Source organism: Athene cunicularia, assembly GCF_003259725.1.
Source record: "Athene cunicularia isolate RWA chromosome 3 unlocalized genomic scaffold, athCun1 chr3_part1, whole genome shotgun sequence".
Classification (NCBI taxonomy): domain Eukaryota; kingdom Metazoa; phylum Chordata; class Aves; order Strigiformes; family Strigidae; genus Athene; species Athene cunicularia.
In genome coordinates this window covers 28,873,325-28,898,046 of record NW_020799097.1, presented here as the reverse complement: position 1 = coordinate 28,898,046, position 24,722 = coordinate 28,873,325, and the positions used below count along the sequence as shown (strand labels likewise).

Sequence of the window (24,722 nt, the reverse complement as noted above, 5' to 3'; positions counted from 1 at the left end):
TTAAGACAGATAGAATTTTAGAAATGTGAAAATTCAGTACTGAGTTCAAATAGACCATAGCTTATTGATGTATTTATTTCTGTCAGTTCTCTTGCTGCATTTTTAGTATATCTTCTTGAAAATGCCTGCTCTGTGTATTTTTTAGTCAAATGAGTACCAAATGCTTATAAGCAGGTAAGGGAGACTCGTGAGAAATTTTTGAAAAGACTATTCGTATGATAAGGATATATCGGAAAAAAAATTAAAGCTGAAAAATTAAGTAATATTTTTTATTATAAACTCTGAAGTTTCCTTAATCCATTGTTGGTGGCTCTTTGGTGGTTTGTGAGATCTGCTTGACTGGGTGAAAGCTATAAATTAAATTAAGGGTAAGAAAAAGTCATTGACAGAAGCTCTAAGTGTGGTCTAAGGAGCCACTAGACAAACATTACAAACAAAAAGGTTGTATACTCTCTGTGAGTGCACTGCCTTGTTCTGTTTGATTTCGTCTTACTTGCATCGAACTCTGATCTTCAGAATCGAACCAACTTTGACTCACAAATTCAGGAATGTCTGAGTTCCTTTTGCAAACTTGGCTGTTTCAGGAAACTTCTCCACTGTTCAGAATAGTTGGCAGTCTTTAGTTAAAGGAGGCCCAGAACTGGCAGAGCAGAGAATTCGGGTCAGAAAGAATGCATATTCATCAGCTGATCCCTCTTCAGCAGGTTGTATAGTGTTTATTACGACAGGATGAAATTGCTGCTTGGAGTCCTTCAACCACATCGCACTGACTAAGAACTAGAAGAAATTTAAAAACAAAAACAAAAAACCACCACGAAAAAAAAAACAAAAACAAACAAACAAAAAAAAAAAAAACAAAAAAATACCTACTATATGTTTTGTTTACAAGTGCTGAAGAACTGTTTCTAGCCTAGATGGTACAGCTGGTACAGTTATAGTCATCAACACAAATGCCAGTTTATTTTCCATTATGACCTTACTAGTTCTTGGGTACTCATGGTGATTTCCATTGTTTACACAGAGCTCTGGACTGCTTTTTCTTAGCACTCTAACAAGACTCAGGAGAACAGAACATGCTTTATCTGCTACTGATAAACAGATTAAACATTAGTTAGGATTTACTGGGCATACAGTGGCCTAAAACCAACACTGTTAAAAGCAAAGAAGCAACTATATGAATACTGCAAATAATCATCGAACTAGGTTATTTTAAATTGCTTAATATGAGTTTTTGAATTACCAGTTATATGTCAATACAAACAGAACTACAAAAAGTGTGTAATATGGAAAAAGTGTGTCTAAGAAAGCTGCTTTTACTAACACTGTTCTATCTGTAGTTAAAATAGCTATCTTGCTATAAATATTACTTATAATTTGTTCAAAATAAATTATGTGATTATAAAAAAAATTCACAATAGAATATTCACTGTGTCTTTCAGGTGCAAGTATTTTTCTTATGTGATTTCAGTGAATCATGCAAAAACTATTAAGTGATTTTTTTTTTTAAAAAAAAAAAAGTGTGATGATTACTTGCAATCTCCATATCATATCCTTTTGCTGCTTTTAATATTAAGCAGAGAGCCTCTGGCATGCACTGCTGAATACCTACTAGTCTCATTATTTCAAGCACTGTGGGAATTCACTATATCTCAGTTAAATTGTATAAATCAGGTTAGAAAGGTATGAACATTTCCAAACGTAGTACTGTGCTGATTTAACTAAAGTGGTTTAAAACCTGATTTTTAGTTTAAAATTGTATATATTTGTGTATAGGTCTGGATGACATTCCAAAAGTGCTTAAGGCTACCTTTAAATGTGACTTTAAATCACTTGGATGTTCAGGTATATTTTGAAAAGTTACTTAGGGTTTGATCCAAAAGGATATAATCTATGGCATAATCTTCAGTTTTGCAGTACATAAATAAGCATGTGGGTCTGGAAACATGATTCAGAAATACTGATGAGTTAAGGTAGACCTGTAAGGCTAACCATCCTGTGTTGTCACTAGGAAGAGCGAAGACTCTCCAAAGGGGAAATCCAGTGTTTTTCCAAACAATTCTTTGGTATATTTAGGGATTTAACATAATCTAGGGACCATTTCCCATCAGCAGCTTAGCTGCAGCTATACTGTTCTGGAAAGTAATAAAAGTTTGGTAGTGTAATCGTGACTACACCATGTCATTTGCTCACAGGACCAAGTAACAGGCCCTGGAAGTGTTTACCTTACTAGTATACATAAAACTTTTAAATTATTTTCTGTGATTAAGGGCCAAAAGAAGCAGCATACACCTATTTTAAAATGTGGTCATGTGCAACATGATCAGTATATACCAGGGACTGAGGCATTCGCTCAGAAAGGAGAGAATCTGGGCCTTTCCCTGAAGGGGTCCTTTTCAACCTAAGGAAATTCAAGTCCACATTCCCTGCCTTCATTATATTAGTCAGTGTTTTCTGGATTCTTACATATTTTACATTAAAGAGACTTCTTGGTGTCTGTTCTCCTTTTCTTTGTGTGTTTATCTCTTTTTTTTAATTGTTTTTATCTGATAATAGTTGCATTCCTGTAAGAGCATGTGTGTGTAAACACAAAATTGCACCTAGTCACTCCTCAGTCAATGACTTTGTAAACTATCTGTTCCTTAAGAAATTACATCTTAACTGTCATTTCATGAAATAATTTACAATAATCCACTCATTTGCCTGAACAGAAAGTAGCCAGCATACCTTTAGCTCATGTAGATGGTATAGTTGTTCATCCACTGAAGACATTCTGGTGGAACACATTCATTGAGGATTGACACTGTCCTGTTGTTTGTTTTGTTTTGAATTTCTGTGTCTGTTTTAAACTTCATTTATTTTTTCTTTCTACTTTTGAGGTTGCATTTTTGATGTTCAAGTTCGCAACAACATCAATCAAGAGTTTAAATCACCAGGGACTCCAGAAGGTCACCCCAATTCTGGTCGCAACGTTGGACAATGTAAAGATTCCCCATGCAGTTTAGTAAAATGCAGAAATGGTGGGAAGTGCATAGAAAGCGGCTCTACTGTTTAGTAAGTATTTACATTTTTTGGTAGACTACAGCATAGACTGATCCCTAGAGTAATTGCTATGGTAATTTATGATAATGGAAGTCTCCAGGAGCCTATCATCTAGGGAGGGAGGGAGGGAGTCAGACTGCTGAAGGGTTCATTCAGTTACACAGAAAATTTTAATCTTACATTAAAATCAAATCTAAAATATTAAAATTATGTTAGGACACTTCCCAGGTAAATTTTAAAAGAAATTCCATGGACTTGTTCTGCCCTACTGAAGTCACTGGCATTCAGACTCACTATAAAATGCATGAGAAGAACTAGACGTGTAAGACATTTTTTAAAAACTAAGTGATCAGTCTAGCTAGCAGAGAACAAATAGCGAAGAAGAGAGCTTGATGGTCTTAATGTCTGAACATGGCTGACGGGGCAAAAATAGGTGACTTCTGTTTCCTGGAAATAAGTATTTTCATCTGAAAACCCCTTTCTGGAGTAAACTACTGACTGCCCAACATCAGAAAGTTCTGAGCCAGTTTAAATCCTTAGGACCTCCTTTACCTAGCACCTGTGCATCTTTCTCTCCTGCTCAGTCTCTCCCTAATACACACAGTAATTTGTGCCTCCAGTTGTCATTTCTGTGGATACCTTCCTGACTCTCAAATGCACTTCCCTGGTCACTCTTCAGGCCATTCTCAAGTGTTCATTCACTGTTGTCTTTCCATATCTGCTGCCTGGCCTGCTCATTTAGAACCTTCTTAATTAATTTCAAACAAAACAAGGTATGTTAGTTATGGAGCACATGTTAAAATTGAACTAGGTCAGGTCATCATATAAGTTGTTCACCTGGCTGATCTATGGGATAATAAGTGGTGGCAAGGACAGCTGGCTGAGAAGACGAGTCTATGGTATTTCTTGCATTGACACTAAGTGTAGATAGTGTCCAGACTGTAAGGCGTACAAGAAGGAAGTACCATTGCAATTCCAAATTGCTGTTGTGTGTCAACACTTTCATTGTAATAAATCCTGTTTTCAAACACTTTGTAATTCATTTGTAAAACCTTTGCTGAGGAACACTTTTGATTTTAAAAGTATCTGTCAAGATTAATTATACTTGCTTCCCCTCGTGTTTCTACATGTGTTCAGTTATTTACATGTATTTGTATATTTTTTTCAATAAGAGAGAAGTGTTGATTTAAAGTATCTGAAAACACTGCAGACAGCAATACAGATAAGAAAAAACAGGCTTTGCACTGTGGAGCCTCTATGCATAATTCAGACCTGTCCTTCTGTGTGCTACAAAGAAAAGTTTGTGTACCTGTCAAGATAAAAACAGTCTAACTCTGTGTTACAGAGAGAATTACATGGTAATTGGTTTTGCTCCCCATGAGACAAATCTTCACACTTAAGAAAACCTGTACAAAACTAGTGCTTCTAAAACTCGTAAGGCTGTACTAAAATTGGGAAAATTCATCCCTGAGATGAAGCATGCAGTTCCCTTCCCATTCCCCTTATGAGCATATTTATATTCTCTTAAATACAGTAATGAAAGAAACACTTTGAAATGTATCATTTGGGATTGCTTTCCAATTGTTGTGCTGCAGTATGTCCCAACTATTAAAATTTGCAGGATCCTTCCAGAACTGTTAAATCCTTGACATTCAGAGTATTTTGTTCTGAGGAACAAGAAAGGAGAATGGCACTCTTTTCATTTACAAGCATATTAGAGGGGATACAAAACCAAAACTGCAAGGAAAAAAAAAGTCAGATACATAGCCTGAAGCATGCCACTACCTTCTGCCCACCTACACCACCCTAAATCCTTGCTTCAGCAACTTACCCAGCCATGTTGGGTAAATATTCATGTGTATAAGGTACACAGAGCCACCACCAGCAAGATCTAGAGAAGGTTTGGAAAGCAGGTGACAGGCTAAGGTGGCAGTTGGTGACATAGCTACATTGGAAGCTTGATATTATAGCCAAGTTATTTTTCATCATTATAGTTTCATCATTTGTATTCCGGAGTTGTTTAGGAACTGTTCTAAAATTGGAGGAAGGGTGTAATTTGTTTTTTCTGTGTTTTGTTTGCTTTATTTTAATTTGTAGTGAACTACTATTGAATTATATTCTTCTCATCATATTTCAGGACAATTAAGTCTTCACAGACTATGTATATATGCATGTACCAATAATGGCCACTTTTTTTTCTCTCACAGAGAAGTGAAATACTGCCAGAGAGGTGTGGCTGTAGCATGCATATCATTTTTGTCAATGTATAGTAGCTATGAATACTGTCTCATATTTTCTCATGGGGAACTTCTTTCTGTTTTCAAATTATCTGTGTTCCTTTGAAGAGCAGAATCCTTGAGGGAACTGGATTTGTGTTCAAATATTTTTTTCTCCTGAAATGAGATCTCTCCAGAGGTTTTAGTTGCTGCTTTGAGCTATTTTTATATCTTGCTTTCAACACTCTGCCAGAAAGTGTGAAATACTGTCAAACTGTAGATTCAGTTGCTATAGGGATAATGCTTTGATTTAAATAGAAGAAGAAATATTAATTAAATTTTACATTCTGGTCAGCAGCAGAGCAACTGCTAACAGAATAAAACAAAATATTAACAAAATAAAGAGAAAATATTTGAATAATAAAATGAAGAATTCTATGTTTAAGGGACAATAATATCCTCCATTATTTATGATGCAGAATCATACAGAATAAAAAATTATTGTCTATGAGGCTTTATGGCTATTACTTGTTGCTGAAGTAAGAGAAGAAAATATGACTTGTATTCACTTTGAACAGAATATCAGACATTAATGAGAAGGATTCAGTTTGCTAAATGTAAGCATATAGTGTCACTAGATAACCCTGGGTTAGGTTTAGAACAGTTGGCCTTCAGCTGCTGCTTCAGAAGAGCTTAGGACTTGCATAAGTTTTCTGTCACATCTCCAAGCCTCATACGGATTTCTCAGTACTCTGTAGCTTTCAAATAGCACTAGTCACTTAGATGTAGGAAATTAAATCATACTCCTATATGGTAGAGGGATGCCCAATAAAAAGAGCTGCTGTAATTTCATTATTAGGTTAGATTCAATTAGAACCAATTTTCAATGCAAGGATGGAACCAATATTTAATGCAAGGACATCCTTTTATAGTTTGTAAGGGAAAAGGTGTTTCTCTCTTTTATTGTTTTTGAACCACAACAATTAAAGTTTCTACTTTTCTGAGTGGAAAATATATTAAAATTGTCATCCGATTTGGCTTATTTAATGGGACACTTTTGCAGCATTCTGTAGTTCTCTTTGCTTATAGTTAATTTCCTTCTAATATTAATTTGTTCAGACTCCATTTTTACCTTCTAACCCAAAACCAGACTTTTTCATTAATGATCTAATTTTCCATTGCCTGAATTTAAAGCCACTTTTATATAGAGATGTCCTTCATTGCTCAGCATCTTTCATTTCCAATATAATACAAATTGAAGAACTATGCCCAGAAATCTTCAGTAGTTTGGGTAGCCTTATGTGGCCAATACAGGTCAATATGAATTTGAGATGTCCTGCAGTATCTGAGATGCCCATATGATGTTGACAAATGTGACAGTTACTTCTGGAATAGTAGTTGGAGGCCAGATGAGATACTCTAGGAAGTTTCAGATGACAATAAATATCTGCCTGGTCTCACTCAATAGGTAAATTAATTGAGTTTCTAATCTCCATTGAGTATATGTCGCGGATGAAAGTATTGACATGGTAATGATTTAGTAAAATAATCTGGATTTATTAATAACTAACAACTATTTGTCAATACAAAATAACTCAGAAAGAAAAGCAACTTATTCAGGTTCTAAAATGACAATATTCACTCTAAATTACTTAACGGTACCTTAATATATACACATAAGTACATGCGCATACACAAAACAGACATATACATACAGAAACAAAGGTATTTGGATTTGGTAAAATGAACACAAAAGGGACAAACACACAGGAACAAGGGCAAGGGTATGTACCCATTTCGGGGTAGGCAGCGGGTCTGCTAAACGCTTGGCAGAGCAGATGGAATTTAACCTCAGCCAGATCATCCTGTACCCATGAGAAGTCTGCATGCAGGAGGGCATACCACAGATAAGGAGCAAGGACAGTGAACATCTGCTGGAAGAAACATGAAACGAACGCAGATAAGGAACTGTGTTAATCATGTTCAGAAGTAAAACTTTAAGAAAGCTATCCAATCATGTACCGTTGCTATGGGTGTACCGTTGCTATGGGTTTAGCCAATTATGTTAGAGCTTGCGGTAGTTGTAAAAGATCTATAAAGTATGTAGAAAACAATAAACACACTTCTTCTTCTTCTTCTTTTACTCCTAACTTAATTGTCAATTGTCGCATGATCATCTCTACCGCGACATACCCCCACACACACACCAATAAACAGGTGAAATAGAAGCTATCTCAAAGAAAATTTCCCTCTCGAGTTTAGAGCAAATACTCACAATGCCTTGGCATAACTCAACGGGTGATAATTGAGACTCGAGCGGGTGGACTTTGCCCTGGCCTTCCATCTGGAGCAGACGACACTTGAGAGGCGTTGCAGCTCAGGGGAGATGCTGGTCACAGGCCCGCTGCAATCCAGGAGAGCTCAAAGGGTCTCTCTGGTGGTCGCAGTTTATAGGATCCAAGATAATTGACTTTTGTCAAATACTATCTGGTGCCTTCTGGCAGTTGCACAATAATTTGAATAACATGCAGCCCTGTTATTGTTCCATCTGATCACGGCACAGGTGTGTCAGGCCATCAGGAGATGATGGGCCATTATAACCCTTTCCAAGCAATTGGGAGGGGCAGGAGCCAGGCTCGTCAAGGTTATCAGTCCTTAGCTCCACAGATTGGTGTATGACTCGGGAGAATGTGGATGGAATCACACCTGGCACCAAGCAGCCCAACAAGGAGGGCAGGGAGGGGTAAGAATTGCAACACCACAGTATATGCCCATTTTACATGTAGACACCTAGATTCAGATGCCTGAATTTGCAGAGCTGAATCCCTGCTTTACTGGTATAAGGCTATTTGTTTGATTTGACACCACATTTGCATAACTATAGGAAGTTACAGGTTTGTTAACACTGAGCATGACATTTTAAACTTGATATTTTCTATGTTTAATGTAAGAATGCTCTGTGTTTAATTTAGGAAACCACATTGGATATAAGCAAATTTTCCAATTGTTTCAGAAAAATCCTTTAGGACCTTTAGTTATTTCCCTATAGGGTTCAAGAAATGCTTCTGGTTTGATTAGGATTTTGTGTAGTAACATTCGATGTATGTAACATTATTTACATAGTTTATAAAATGAAAACACTTTTCATTATTTTTTTAAAATGTTGCCTCAATTTGTATATAATAAATTTCAGGGTTTGGGCTTCAGTCAACAGATTGTTGTCCTTATGTGTGTAGGAACTCTATTACTTACCTGAGAGCGCAGTTTGGCATTGGTAAGGGACTTTGAGCCTAGAAAGCCATTCTATGAACACTGGATGACACTGTTAAGCATTTGACAAGAAACAAACAAGATAAATTAAACCATACTTAAACTTCCTAAATACAAAGATTATAGAACTTGAAGCGGTATCTGAAATTTTCCAGAATTGGAAGTGATCTTTTGTTGTATTTCTCTGGGAGCTGTGAATTTGAGAGTTCTTTCTTCCTGAACTGGATGACTTTGCCATGTGTTATGCTGTGAAGTGCACCCTATTAAGAGTCCTTTGCAAAACTAGGGGATTCAATATTATCCAGTTTCTTCTCAGCCACACTATTAAAGTTGTATATGAAAGCCTTACTATCGTTTCCCTACATAAAAATATGCTATTGAAAAAAGAAGAGACATTTTTGGCAGTCGCTCTTGAGAACTCAAAAATATATAGAAGAATCAATTTATTTCATGGTCTTCAAAACCCCTGAAAATAGGGAAGTATTTTGCAGTGAGATTTAGGTCCTAAAACATATAAACTTAGAGTGTCTCCAGATGAGCTAAATGTGTAAGATCCTATCACAGTCAGTGGAGGTCCAGGTCTTTCTAGTTGTCGAAACATCGGCATTCTAATGGCACAGATCCTGGGATACCTTTTCTGGTCTTCAAAAGGTGTCCAGCAGAGCACAAGTCTTCTGCAGTTCTTTTATCTGCTAGTTTCAAACAGATCTCTCAGGTACACCATGACATGTCAGATGGCACTAATGCCTGTGTTGAGGCAATTGAATGCAGCATCTCATCATTAGAGTCATGCATATTGGTTTGTGGGATGGATAGTTCTCCAGTTCCCCTGACTCTTTCAGGTGGATCACCGTTGATTAGCACATGAGCTCAGACACCTACTCAAGGATCCCATTGCCTAAACTTGAGCCAATGGTCAGAATCTTGTCTCCCTGGTCTCAAGCTGCCTCTCTTGGATATCTCTAGGAAGGCAACTGGAGGCCATCTGGGGACCTAATATAACATAAAATGAGGTGTCTTGATTTCAGGATGAATCTCACCTATCTGAAGAAATTCAAGGAGCATCTGCTCTTAGTCATATGATTTAGTTTTAGATAGTCCTGCAAGGAGCAGGGAGTTGGACTTTGTCTTGTCCCATGTGGTGGGTTATGAGGGGGGTGAATCTTTTGCATTCCTGATAATGACTCCAAGGAACAATTGTGCTAGTGACTTGTATTAACTGACCACTTCGGTAAGTGAATGGAGACAGTTTGGCAACAATCAACTGATAACCATCCTGGGATGAGTAAAGGCACTTTGACAATGAGACTGTTTTCCTATTAACTGTCAACGATCAACTGACTGCAATTCAATTTGTACAACACTTATATACATAACTGTATGTAAGAAAGAGAGAGAGAGCAAAAAGAGGAAAGAGCAAAGAGAGGAGGAGGGGCTAGGAAAAAGGGAATCACTGCCCTTGGATCCTGTGGGAGAGTAGCCAGCTTGGTCTTTAGCTGGTGGGTTGACATATACACGTGGGGTGTTGCCTTTGTGCATGCCTATGTTTTAGTGGTTTTTATGCATGAGCAATAGGTTGTTCCAGAAAGTTAGCCTTTTCTCTGGCTTGTACCTGTACAATTAGTCAAGTTCTGTCTTTGGGCAACCACAGGAGGGAGGGGGAGAGAATGCCCCACCTCTGCAGAGCTCGCTCTGCTTCTCCCCCACAGGGCATCCCACTTTAGTTGTTTGAGACATCTTCTTTATGAAGTTTCTTGTTTCTGAACAGATTGTGACAGACTTGATGATTGTTGTGCTTTAACCCCAGCTGGCAGCTAAGCACTACACAGCCGCATGCTCACTCCCCTGTGTTAGGATGGGGGAGAAAATCAGAAAAGTAAAAGTGAGAAAACTCATGGACTGAGATAAAGAGAGTTTAATAGGTAAAGCACATGCTGTACACACAAGGAAAGCAAAACAAGGTGTTCAAGCCATCTCCAGGACAGCGGGGCTACACCATGTGTAACACTTACTTGGGAAGAGTGCCATAACTCCAGATTTTCCCCCTTCCTTCTTTTTCCCCCAGCTTTATATGCTGAGCGTGATGTCATATGGTGTGGAATATCCCTTTGGTCAGTTGGGGTCAGCTCTCCCAGCTGTGTCCCCTCCCACCTTCCTGTGCACCCCCAGCCCACTTGCTGGTGGGGTGCTGTGAGAAGCAGAAAAGGCCTTAGCTGTGTGTAAGCACTGCTCAGCAGAGCTATCAACACTGTTTTCAGCACAAATCCAAAACATAGCCCCAAACTAGCTACTAGGAAGACAATTAACTCTACCCCAGCCAAAACCATGACACAATCCTCATGGGTCCCTTATAACTTCAGATATTCTATGATTCTAAATGGGTCTTTAAAACCCTGAGAGACAAGGCACTAATGATGTTGCAAGCCATTGGGTTTTCCTGGTCTGGAAAAACAACGAGCAACCACAACTGAGAAAATATAGAGAAAACTAGACCAGCATGGCAGGCCACTTGATGGAAAGGATTTGAAATGCTGTCTCTTTCCTATCTCTAAAGATTAGGAAATTTTGGATCTAAACCTCTTGACTCCACTCCAACTTCCTTAGGAGTGTTAAGTAGAAGAGGTTACATTTGTTCATAGAATTTCGCCACTGCAGGCCACAGCAAACCTGTTCAGCTCTGTGCAAATAATTTTCAACTAATTTTAAAATCTAACTTTTATTAGGTCCTAAAATAATGAAAAGAAACTTAAACAGACATATGCAGACACTGTATGCTGCCCGACAGCAGTAGCTTCAGCTCCAAACAGCCTGCTTCACAGCCCAAGAAATAAACATTTCTGTTTGCACTCAGGGATTTAAATTAATTCCCCTTTTCAGTAGCTTTCATGCATCAAAGCATAACATTTGTAGCTGAGACAGAAAGTATTCTGATGCTGACTTTGATGAATTGAGGTGCTTTTATTTTTGCAAGGTCCTGTCCTCTTTTCCCCTTAATTCCAAATAACTGTTTATCACTCTGAAGGGCTTGTTGGCTGTGCTTTGTTTACATGTTGTTGTCTGATCTGAAAGTTCGGTGAAACAGCAGTTTCACAGACTCCTCATTATGTTTTGCCCAGAAACAGTGAGCTGATTAATGGAGAAAGTGTAGCTCAGTGCGTGTGAAGAAAAAGTCAAGATTTTGCACATACACAAAAAGACATGGGCTAAGAATCAATCAAAAAATATGAGGTTTCATTCTTAGCCTTGAGAGAGAAAACTTCCAGGGAAAAATCAATAAGTGCTTTTATTCAGGAGAACAAATTTTTTATCATAAAGTGTCACTAAATTCTAAAATACAAATAGGCCTAACATATTCATTTCAACTATTTAGAAACTTTTTAGTAAGGAGGACATTGTTAACATCAATGCCACATGTATTCTGCATTTAACAATTTCTATAGAATTCATACTAATTGTAAATTTACAGGGTAGTGTGAATTTATTTGTTATATTCTCCTGACCTGGAGGAAAGAAAGTCATAAAGAGTAGTGGACATGAACAAGTCCAATGATTCAGCCAGTTTAGATTTACAGTCATAGATACGTAACACTCAGATTGCCACCTCTTTCATGGTCAAATCCACTATACTCATTTCCATCAAGTGCTTCACCAAACCTACCTCTGATGTGACAATTATAAGAATTTATCAAATGAATAATGGCTAAGTGAAAGGCAGTTACTGGCAGACTCCTGTTACTAGCTGAAATTTGGAATTATTAACAGTTCCCTTATACTGACATCTGGTTTTATTTTTATGGCTGCTCTTCACTGCTTTTCTTTCCCTTTTAATGTATACTTTGACGACTCCTAGTTTATGAAGACAGGGCCCCTTTGAATTATTTGCAGAGCAAAACACAAAAAGCCACAAGCTGCCTTTTTTTTTTTTTTTTTTTACGGATGCTGATCTTTTAATGCTAAGATTCAAAATAATTCCTATTAAGTACAGGTTTTGTTTACAATAAAATATACATATCAAAAAGTTAAATGAGAAACTTTGTTACTACACTTTTCTGTTAACTAGTTTGGATCAGATGACTAAATATAATATGCAAACTTCAAAATCTTGATTACATTGCTACTGATGTGTTGATTTCCTTTGTTAATAATGTTGCATTCTTTCCTTTCACTTACTTACCCACCGTAGCTGTGAATGCCTCACTGGATGGAAAGGTGCATTTTGTACAGAAACAGTGTCAGTATGTGAACCTGAGCACAATCCTCCACATCTATGTAAGCAAGGCAGTACCTGTGTGCCACTGCCTAATGGCTACACATGTCACTGTCCGCTTGGAACAACCGGTACCTATTGTGAACAAGGTATGTCAAATGATAGTACACTGTATATGCAGTTATGTGATAATGCCTAGGCAGGAAACCCCAGTATTTTGTAAAATATCAATTAAATGTGACATAGACACACAAAGTACAAAGTAGATATAATTTAAGAATGTGGTGTCCTTTCTGTTACAAAAATCAAGTAATTTAAAGCAATGAATCGTTAGATGTTGTTTTGTGACTGTTTATTTTTAACACCATCTGTTCCTCCAATTTTTTCTAATCATTCAACCAAATTCATGGGCAGTGAGGCATTGTCAGATACCGAGGGGACAGGAAGCACTGCAGAACAGTGTTACAGTGCTTAGTTTGATTCCCAGGCTCACCATAATGAAGTATGTTTAGAAATTCACTTAAGAGCTCAATAGTACATCTGAGTACTCTTCAGAAGTAGGAAGCATCTGGGGCCTTATCCAGTTTCTACTGACACTAAATGGAGAGGTTCCTGTTGACTTCACTGGCTATTGGGTAGGGATGCACTGAGAATGAGGATAAAAGGTACAAAAATCACTGTAATAATCTTCAAGTGTCTATTCTCCCTGGTTTTCTCTGACATGTCACCCTCAGAATACATCCTCAGTTTGCCTGTTTTGCATTTCTTACCTTCATGTATGGGAATCCTTTATCTGTTTGTCTTCCTCTCTGAGATTGCATAAATGAATATTCAATAATGTGGATACACAGGTGCTACAAGCTCAGGGGCTTTTCCTGTGTCTGAAGCACCTCTGTGTGTGAGGAGATGCAGTACAGTCCACATCCTATATTCCACAACACTTAGATTCAAGTTAATATTGCACAAGGTTGTTTTTCCTTCAAGAAAGCCTTTTGTTCTATACAACTTTTGGAGAACTCCAGTTACTGTCAAGTATCTCCCTTTCCAAACTGCCTTCCGAAGTCCAGCCTCCCCTGTTATGTGCCTACAGAGCAACTTTTAAGCACAAAACTGACAAGCTGAACTGCATTCAACCTGATTTGCAGTCCTCACCCTATAGATGTATATGGTTTTTAAATCCCCATTATAGAAAGCACTTGCAATTGGTAGGCTCAAATCAAAGAGACTATAGCTTCTGGAAAGTCATTGCTAACTTCTTTATTCCATGTAAGAATGTGCTTGCTCTATTGCCTCTGTTGTAACAGCTTTTCAGGGCTCTTTGTATGAACTTTTCAACTTTGAATTCTCATTTCAAGTGAGGTTTTCAAAAGTAATGCCATCTGGATTCAGGACACTGATCACCAGAACACGTGCTGTACATAAAGCAGGTAATTAATCAGGTAAACACTCCTGTGTTCTGCTTTCAGAACAGATTTGGATCTTCTTGTGATGGACAATATTGCCAGTACAAATAGCTTATATCTGAGCAACAGAAAATTGTATTTCTTGTAGATTATCATCCTTATAGTAATTCCTCCACCTGGTAAACACATTAGAGGGTTGCTGTCTGTTTTATTTAAAATCTTTCTTTTTATGAAGAGGGACTATGGTCCTGACCAAACTCTTTGCCCTGCATTTCACCTTACTCTGGCAGAATAATGAATTATCATGAGATTTTTCAGAGCGCAGTTTGCACTTTTAGTGGATGGCAAATTGCTAAAAAACAGCTGCTTATCAAGATTGAATATCTCATCTCTGGATTGATGGTGGTTATTGGAGCCAAAAGAAAAAAAAGACAGAGAGCAATGAACAGCCCAAGGGACCAGGAGAGAACAAAGGGAAATTAAATGATGGAGACTAATGAATGTGCAAGGAAAAAGGAAAAAAGTGTGAGAAGAAGACAGAAGAGATTTATGAGGCAAAAAAGCAAGGAGAATAACAAAGAGTAAGAACAAATAGGGCTTTGCCAAATAATAGCAACTGGCAATCCATACTGTTGTACTGTATTTACAAGAGAACAACTGAGTAAATGGGGCAGTAGGGGTAGAACCACAGTAATAAGGAAGAGTACTCTGAACACAAGTGTTAAGGGTACTTAAACTGAGAATAATCAAGCACTAACTTGCCTAGCAAACACTAAAAATGTTTGTGGTTCTTTACCACCTACCTAAATGAGAGATGAATGCATATGCACAGATGATGATGTAACTGTTCTTAAAAAGTAATCTGATGTACCCTGCTTAGAGAAGCAACTCAAACCACCAAGGATGCAGTGACTGTCAGCACAGAGATATGGTACATTATGGTTAAGCTTTGGAAGTCAGATCTGCAAGTGTTCATTGGTTGGAAAACTAAGTTAGAAAGAGAGTAAACCCAGGCAGAGCAAGACCAGTTAAAGAACATAGTTTTAATGGCTCATATGGCTTGAAATTCACAGTGCTTACTTGGTCTACTCTTACAGTGCTCATTGCCAAAGTGTAAATACCAAGCAAAATTCTCAGGAGGTTGCAGTAAGATGTGTATTAAATCAGTTTTTTAGAAGAAGGCAATCCACTTGTTGAAGAGAGAGTAGCTGTTTCAATTACCCTGCGTTTCCTATAGGCTGTACATGAACAATTCATATTCAGCAAGTAGTACACAGCTATTTTTTGGTCTGACACTGTGAGTGCAAATATTTCATTGTATATTTCAACCTGGCAAAACTAGTGGCAGGATTTGCTTTTCTAGGAGAAAGATCAAGGGGTTTAGCAGGTAGGCAGCACACTGGTAGCTGAACTGCAGTAGGAAGATGCCTGTGCAATTTAAGACCTACTTTGAAAAGGCAAGCATCCACAAGGAGCACTAGGAAGAAAGGAGAAGGTTAGAAATTAGATCTGAATGGGTCCAAGGAACAAAAGCTTTTCAACAAGGCAGAGTAATACATTAATTCTAGAATAATTTAAAGATCCACTTCTTAGGTGCACTGTGTTGTCTGAACCCATTAACAGTCTGAAGGTAACTAAAGGTAACACTGATGTAAACAAAAATTTATTAATTTATACTGCCAGAAATTAAAGTAGTTGTAATTAAATGGGAAGGAAATAGAAAACTTATGCAGGTCTTTTTTACTTAGTGTTAACATTGCCATCCAGACTCAGACCACTTCTAAGATTGTTCATGACACAGGAAGCAACAGATAATTCTTTTCCACTGGTTTGAAAAGGTCACACCTGTAACAGTAACAAAGCAAACCAAGCCCAAATCCTGAACTGCATAAATAGCAATTGAACACTGCCAATATCTGCCACAGTGTTAACTCTTAGCCCTCCCTTAACCACAAGGATTAGGAATACAGGGGAAGTAGTATATCTAGGTTTTTTTTAAAAAGTAGTTATGGTTTCCAGAACACCAGAATATGTTAATAGAATCTTTTGTCCATTAAAGTCTGCAACTGAAGTATCAGAAAACTCTAAACTGTCTTCCAATTAGGAAGTGAATCTTCAGCCCAGACCAGCATGTAATTTAGTCTAGTTATTTCAGTAACACACAATGCTCAAAACCAGCAAGAGGTTCCAGCTCCCGCTTTGTCTGGGGAGTCTACTGTGTAGCTTTGAACACCAAATGCCAGTTTATTCCGTTTGGCCCAATGGGTACCTTTGTAATTAGACATCTCAAAGGGTTTCTGAAGAGGGAGAATCACTAAGGAGATTTCTCCTTAGAAACCTCAGTGTTTCAGCTCTTCTGCAAGTATATGGTAGACCTATTGTCTTCAGTGTGATTATTATTGTGAGAAAAAGCGGCCAAAATTGAGTGTCAAGGGTGATTCTTCCTGGGAAAAAACAGTCTATAAACCTTTTGCTGCAGATAGTTTTATTTATAAGTCATCATTATTATATGTGTGAACACAATATGTTTTTCATAACTAGTAATTATTAAGACATGTGAACATTAAAATTTCAGAAATGTTTTCCAAAATGACTGTTTGCAATTATATTCTAATCTCTACTAAATTGTTTCTCAGCAGTTTATTCCTCTTATAAAAACAGTGTCCCTATGTGAGGTCAGTAATCCTGTCTCTAGCAGTGGCCAATAATGAAGGCTTAGAGAAAAGTTTAATGTAACAACTATATATGTTATCTACCTGAATTAGTCTTCTATCATCCAAATGTCTGTGGCTTATATATTTTCTTTTTCTTGATATTTGTTTTAATAGATAATAACTTAAGTTTCTCATCTTGACATAAACAGTATCACTTAAGGCAATAGAAAACTTGAACAAAAATAACTTCGATTCAGTGAATTTCCACTGACATTCTGTTAAACATTGAGATATATTAACACATAAACTAGAATTCCTTTAGATACTAAGCATATGAAATGTATGTCCTAGATAATTTACTCCATTTTGCAGAGGAATGAAAAAGATAATATATATTAAAAGATATAATTCCATATATATATATACATATATATATATAAAAAGATATAATTCCAGATTAGTTAATTGTGAGATTTCACACACCTGATAATATTCGTATTTAAGGGAACAACAATGTAATATTTGAAAGATTCTATAGATGGCAGTATTGGAGAAGAATTGCCAGTGGCAGAAATAAACACGGTTTTCATCACAAAATTTCTATAAATTTTAAATTATTCAGAAGTTTTCCTTAGAAAGATTAGTTTGTGCCACATACTTTCATAAAATATATCAAAATAATTTTTCTTGACTTCAAGACACCATAATGGAATGCTGCTGCCCTTTCCACAAATAAATAAGTTAATAGCTAGCTTTCTTCAACTGTATATTAGTCTCCGAATTCCATAGCTACAAATACTGCCTGTCAGTGTACAGCCATTGAAGAAATGAAAGTAAATGTAAAGAGATTTTCATTATTCTATCTTCAATTTAATGAGATACTTGTCAAACAATAAAGCCAATTCCTTGTCAAACAAATGGCAAACAGCTTCCTTTGGCCATGTTTATCAGCTCAGATCAACTTTCCAGTTATTATTCTGATGTCAAATTCCATTATTCTAATACAAAAAGCCAGCAATTTTTTAAAAAATACCTGATAGAAAAGAAAAAAAAAAAAAAAGCAGTGACAATTCTGTAACTATTTAATCCATCCGTATAGGTATGATGAATGAATGAAAAATGTAAGAAACTGACTTTTGAAATAATTTTTACTATAAATATATTTTCCTTTCTAAATAGTCTATAACACTGAGACAAATTAATTCACAGTATCATTTAGCTCAAGACTTTTACATGACACATACATACAAGCACTCATGCATGCATGCATATGTCGGATTTATCTGACAATGCAGTTAGACTTGCGGCTTAACCCAAAAACTCATTCATAGTTATTATGTGGAAACTTATGTTTCTATGTTTAACTATTTAACAGACAACTGCAGGCACTTACTAGCTTGTTGTTTTGAGTCACTGGGACTATTGCGTTCACTTAGTCATTTAGGAAACACTGGTCTCATCAAGCTTTCTGTTTCCATTATCATATTTTGAAAGTTTGTGACGACATGAGAAAATCTTTGAATAGTAGCTATAGCAGTCAAGTCCTATAAGGATAAAAGGTGCTGTTCAAGTTTTATCTAAAAAGCAATTTAAGCTTTATCAATGACAATCCAGTAAACCTAATATTCATGGTAGGCACAGGAAAACATGCCTTTGTAATATTTATCTGTATAATTTAAAATGTCAAGTAGAATAAAGTGAGTTGCCTACTTAAATGCATGCCATGGACTAATCATATATAAACTCAAGTGGGAGTCATGCATGACAAAATGAAGGAATTGATATGCAGTACAGCAGTAATGCCCTCCACACAGGGTCAGCCATGAGTGATGTGATGACACGATAAAATCATGCACTTAACCATTCCCTCCAGTTACTCAATTGAATAAGAAAGAGATACAGCCAGCCATCACTTAGCAGGATGACTCTGGAATTATTTTCAGACTTCCTCTATGAGCATGAATGATTTGCTGAAAATACGCTAGTCACCTTACTCTGTAAAGGTGTTCGGTATCAGAAACTGTGTCAAAGGTAGGAACTGGTTTTAAAGGCAAGGCACCTAGATTTAGTGTCTACATGCAAGTTCAGCATATGAGTACCCATTGTGGTTAATGAACATCTAGTCAGTAGAGTCAGTGAAGCTATTTAACTTATAAGCTTCTCTAAATGTAAATGCTTAGTGCTGTTTGAGATTCCCTGGCATTCAAACTTGTATCCAAAAGCATCCAGAGAGGGTTCATAGATATGGCACTGAACCTGTTGAACACCTCTGCCATGCTGGAATGGCACATGAAGGAAGGCAGTAGAGGTTGTGAAAAAAATAGCAGTAGGTACCTAAGTTTAGGAAATTGAATGAAGCCTTTGAGGAGGCTACTTCAGGATAAGGTGAATCTCATCCTAGATCTGGTGACTGTGTTGTATCATGATGTTATTCAGTTGCCTGAAAATAGGACGTGGTTACATGCTGCCAACTGCAGCAGGTCCTGTGTTTGCCATTATACCGGCCAGGCCCATGTGGATGGGCTGAATATGCTAAAGCATCTCAGTGGCAAGTGACAAACATGTTTAAGCAACTGAATCCTGTCCTCTATCATAGTTGACTATAATGGGTATTTTCATGCCTATAAATAATATGTGTAGACAGCTAAATATAAGTATCTTAATGCCAAAATTAATCCCTCCAATTTTATATTAATCTGTTTCCCTGACTTAATTACTCTCATAAATACTATGCAGAATATCAGTCGTAAATACTCCAGTCCTCCTCAAGAATACTTGAACTGTTGTCAGACTAAATCTAGCCCAAGATATGAGTAAGTGAAGATCTCAGTTTGAAATTAGATTAACAAAGTTTTGGATACTTAACTCTTTATCAGTTGCTTTATAAAGCTGCACTGAGATACTCACGGTCCTGTTCAATGACCTAGTCTTTAGACAACTGAAGGCTTCCAAGTGCAGAAATGGTCCCAGTGAGGGAGTCTCAGACCAGGTATTTCTTCTTGCAAGTTTCATTGCAAAAGCATCTTCAGAGCATTTCAGTACCTAGAATATGCTTACTGCTAAAGCCAGGCGTGGATTAAACATTTTTAGATTATGTTTGTATCACACTTTCCTAATTGCCTAGTGATTAAGCATTCACTTTAATTATCTGATGCAAATAGCATCATGGAATGGTTTGGGTTGGAAGTGATCTTAGAAATCATCTACTTCCAACCCTACTGCTGTGGGAGGGGACACCTTCCACTACATCGGGTTGCTCGAAGCCCCAGGTGTTGAACACTTCCAGGGAGGGGGCATCCACAGCTTCTCTAGGCAACCAGTTCTGGTATCTCACCCCCATCACCGTAAATTTCTTCCTTATATCTGATCTAAATCTACCCTCTTTCAGTTTAAAACCCTTACCCCTCATCCTGTCACTATACCCCCTGATAAAGAGTCCCTCCCCACCTTTCCAGTAGGCCTCCTTTAAGTACTGGAGGTCTCTCCAGACCCTTCTCTTCTCTAGGCTGAACAACTCCCTCTCTAAAACTGTGTTCACAGGAAAGGTGCTCCAGCCCTCTGATCATCTTTGTGGCCCTCCTTTGGACTTGCTCCAGCATGTCCATGTCCTTGTAATATTGAGACCCCAGAGCTGGACACAGTACTCCAGGTGGGGTTTCACGAGAGCAAAGTAGCAGGGGAGAATCGCCTCCCTTGACCTGCTGGACACACTTCTCTTGATGCACCCAGGATACAGTTGGTTTTCTGGACTGAGAGAGCACATTGCTGGCTTATAGTCAGTTTTCCATCTGCTACTGGCCCCAAGTCCTTCTCTGCAGGACTGCTCTCAATTCAGTCATCACCCAGCCTATATTTGTGCATGTTATTGCCTCAACCCATGTGCAGGACCTTGTACTTGGCCTTGTTGAACTTGATGAGGTTTGCATAGGTCACCTCACAAGCTTGTCAAGGTCCCTCTGGATGGCATCCCTTCCCTCCAGTGTGTTGACCGCACCACACAACTTGGTGCATTCAGCAAATTTGCCGAGGGTGCACTCAATCCAACTCTCCATGTTGCCAGCAAAGATGTTAAACAGCACTGGTCTCAATACTAACCCCCGAGGAACGTCACTCATCACTGCTTTCCAGTCAGACATCGAGCTGTTGACTGCAACTCTTTGAGTGCGACTATCCAGCCAATTCCTTATGCACCAAGTGGTCCACCGGTCAAGTCCATGTCTCTCCAATTTAGAGACAAGGATGCCATGTGGGACAGCGTCACATGCTTTACACAAGTCCAGGTGAATGATGTCAGTTTCTCTTCCTTTTTCCGCCAATGCTGTAACCCTGACGTAGATGTCCACCAAATTTGTCATCTGCGATTTGCCCTTAGTGAAGCCATGTTTGGCTGTCACCAATAACCTCCTTATTTTCCATGTGCCTTAGCATATTTTCCAGGAGAACCACTCCATAATCTTGCCAGGCACAGAGGTGAGACTGTCCTCTGTGACTGGCCTGTAGTTCTCCAGGTCTTTCTTTTTTTCCTTTTTAAGAATGGGGGTTATGTTTCCCCTTTTCCAGTCCATGGGAATTTCACTGGACTGCCATGACCTCTCAAATATGACGGATAATGGCTTAGCCACTTCATCTATCAGTTCCTTCAAGACCTTTGGATGCATTTCATCAGGTCCCATGCTCTTGTGCACCTTCAGGTTCCTTAGATGGTCTTGAACCTGATCTTCTTCTACAGTGGGCAGTTTTTCATTCTCCCAGTCCCTGTCTTTGCCTTCTGACTCGGGCGGTGTGGCTGGAACAACTGCTGGTGAAGACTTAGGCAAAAAGTTGTTGAGTACCTCAGCCTTTTCCATATCCTGGATAACCAGGTCTCCTGTTTCTTTCCAGAGAGGGCCTACATTTTCCATAGCCTTCCTTTTATCACCAATGTACCTATAGAAGCTTTCCTGGCCAGATTGAATTCTATCAGGGCTTTGGCATTCCTAGCCTGATCCCTGGCTGCTCGAACAGTTTCTCTGTATTCCTCCCAGCCTACCCACCCTTCTTTCTACCTCTGTAGGCTTCCTTTTTGTGTTTGAGTTTGTCCAGGAACTCCTTGTTCATCCATGCAGGTGTCCTGGCATTTTTAGCTGACTTCCTCATATTTGAACCTGTATCTGTCATATCATCAAAGAATATAATAACCACTGAGTGACTGGGTATGTAAGGTTTTCTTTTTTTCCTCTATCATATAATCTCTCCTAGGAAATTTTGTTTACTGAAATATTCATTGGACAGAAGAAACAGAAATTATCCATATCCTGGCTATAATATCCATATCCTCAGATGCAGGAGAATCAGGTTCACACTTCTGGTCCAGTTGATTTCCTAGTACCGAGGTTTCGTACTGCTCCAACTACAATGTGCTGGCTCGCATGACTTATTCTTAGGCACTCATCTCTTAATACGTCTTACTTAAAGACTGAGGTCTACTGTTTTGACTTTGGCTGTTAGCTATTTTAGGCTTTGGAAAACCAGAGATCTCTTTAGGGATTTAGCCATATGCTCCTAGATATTACTTCATAGCTAATTAGGTCTCTAATTAGTTAACAGCAGAGATTACAACTCCACTGCAACAAAACCAAACAGAACTCTAGACTCCCCTTGCAAAATTATAATCTTTTGTTCCAGTAGTGCTCAGAATAATGTGATTGCCTCAGTCTCTCTTCTTCAGGGATAGCAAGGATTACTGATGACTGCAGGTCTGTCAAAACTGTAGCTTTCATGAGTATATCGTTCTAACCGTTATATTTGAGTTGTGTTAATTGATACTTTTGTAATACTTGTTACTACACTAGAACTATACTTTATTTTGTTATATATGAGAAGAAAAAATGCCCATACAGTAACAGTAATCTCTGAGATACAGCCTTAAGGAAATTTCATCTTAAGATGAAGATTTCCATACAGCAATATTTGTCATTGTTTTCCAAAATGAAAAAGCAACTGGTGGAGCTGCTCACTCTCTCTCTATGAGGGAATAAAATCACTGAAAATTTCTGACTGTGGAGTTTAAAGCTTTCAGACAGGTGTTTATTGCTAATGAACTGTTAAAGAAGTACTGTAAGTGCTAGCATCTTGAGCGCATCCTCCCACAACTTCCTGAGAGTTTGTCTGTTTGGTCTCAGAGCCAACCTAGAGATGCGTCTGGTGTCCAGGCTCAAAGACAGCTTTCCTGAGAAGCCCCAGCAGAAGCTTCCTCCTGTATTTCAACCCCTGCTTTTTTCACTCCTAACTCCTTCCCTGTTCAACTCGGTCATTGGCTCTGTATTCCTGCTGGGTAACCATTCCTGCTTCCACAGCCTCTGTGCTTCCATCTTGGAGTCTGAGGTCAGATTTTTCATGTTGACTGTTTTACTTTTCCACTACAAGTTTCCTTGACATGCTGAATAGCAAAACGGGCTTGCTGAAAATTTTGAGTCAACAAGATGCTTGAAGAAACTATGAAAAAGTAATGCCACCAAAATGTAGAGATGTGTACAAGTGCTTCTACTTAAATGGTGGGAATTGAGCAGCAAAAATAACCTAGAAAGCTTTGTTCATAACAACAGTTGAATGGGATGTGGGAGCATTACAGGGCTGATCAAATGAGGATAGCAGGAGGAACCTGAAAGGTATTAATACATAGTAGAGGGAAAGAAAAGCACACTTCAGCAATAGTACTTGGAGGATCTTTGTGTTCCCATACTAAAGGGATTTAGAGTTTCTCCTGGTATCATTTAGAAACGTGTAGCTTCATCAGATACTGGTACTCAGCTTAGAAAAGTGAGTCATTAATCAGACACAGAACAGAAATGTTTGCTTAAATGCCTGTTGTACTCACAATGCACCACACAGTGCTGAGCGCCCTAGTGAATAATGTAGTTGTCACACAAGAGGAGTCCTACACATTTAGCTTACAGGATTGGCAAAGGCGTCCATTCACCTCATTTCTTTTAGCAAAGAGTTTCTCTGGAGTAAACATATGTAACACAGGAATTACCTTGTGCAAGTTTAGCCAAGCTTCTTATTTTGTTATATTACATGGGGAAAAAAAAAAAAAGGTTGTTTCCAAGAAAACAACAGTAAAGTACCTCAGCATTTGACATGGCATGTTAGTTTTGCATATGCCTGCCATAAAAGCAAATTGAAAAGCTTAAATTGTCTTATCCTTCACCTTAAAAGTGTGCATCTATAGATGCAGTTTTGAAAAAAATGAAATTTTATACTGTTCATCTCTGTGTACTGCAGTCAAGTATTCTGTTCTGAGATATGGGTGCACATTTCCAGATACCTATCAAGTAAGATTTTTTTCATGCATATCATCAGTACCTACAGGATCTACAGATTATTTACAAGCAAATTAGAAGTCATTCTAGTACTTCCTGTAGTTAGTCCTGCTGCATTGTGCCCAAATGCGTTGCTTTCTGAAATTTGTTAAGATACATTTATTGTGCATAAAACCACTTTTCAGCAAAATGTGAATAAATATTTGCATCTTGGAAGTTTCGGAATGAAGCATATTAAATAGAGTACATAAGTCAGGATAATACCTCCTTTCTAAAGCATTCTGACATATGCTGCTGAAGATGTGGGTGGGGTTTTTTAATACTGTGTTTGTAATGTAAAGCCATGGATTTATTTCATTCTCTAAGTGATACTGTAAAATCACTTTTTCATCCTTGTTCTCTCTCTCTGCTCCAAGGCTTTTTAGCATAGCAATCTTCCTTTCATATACCTTCAATGATAAGCAATGTAGCATTTCAGTCCTGCTGCAGCTGAACATTTTACTTTCACACTAGTTATTGCCCATGCTTCCTTCATAAGCAGTAAAGACTTAACTACACTGACAAAGTGAAACTGAATCTGAAGATTTTTCAGATGCCTCATTGTACACTTCACCTGGTATGACCTCTTAAGC

At 38.0% G+C, this 24,722-nt stretch overlaps 1 protein-coding gene across 2 annotated transcripts in view; it reads left to right on the top strand.

Annotated features, from left to right (window-relative positions):
* The window catches only part of EYS (eyes shut homolog), a 1,023,641-nt gene that overhangs the window by 985,584 nt on the left and 13,335 nt on the right, over positions 1–24,722 (top strand). For both annotated transcript variants that reach the window (XM_026844748.1, XM_026844747.1), the window contains 2 exons: positions 2,877–3,051; positions 12,709–12,881. In XM_026844748.1, the coding sequence (XP_026700549.1) occupies positions 2,877–3,051; positions 12,709–12,881 (348 nt within the window). The remainder of the gene's footprint in view (positions 1–2,876; positions 3,052–12,708; positions 12,882–24,722) is intronic.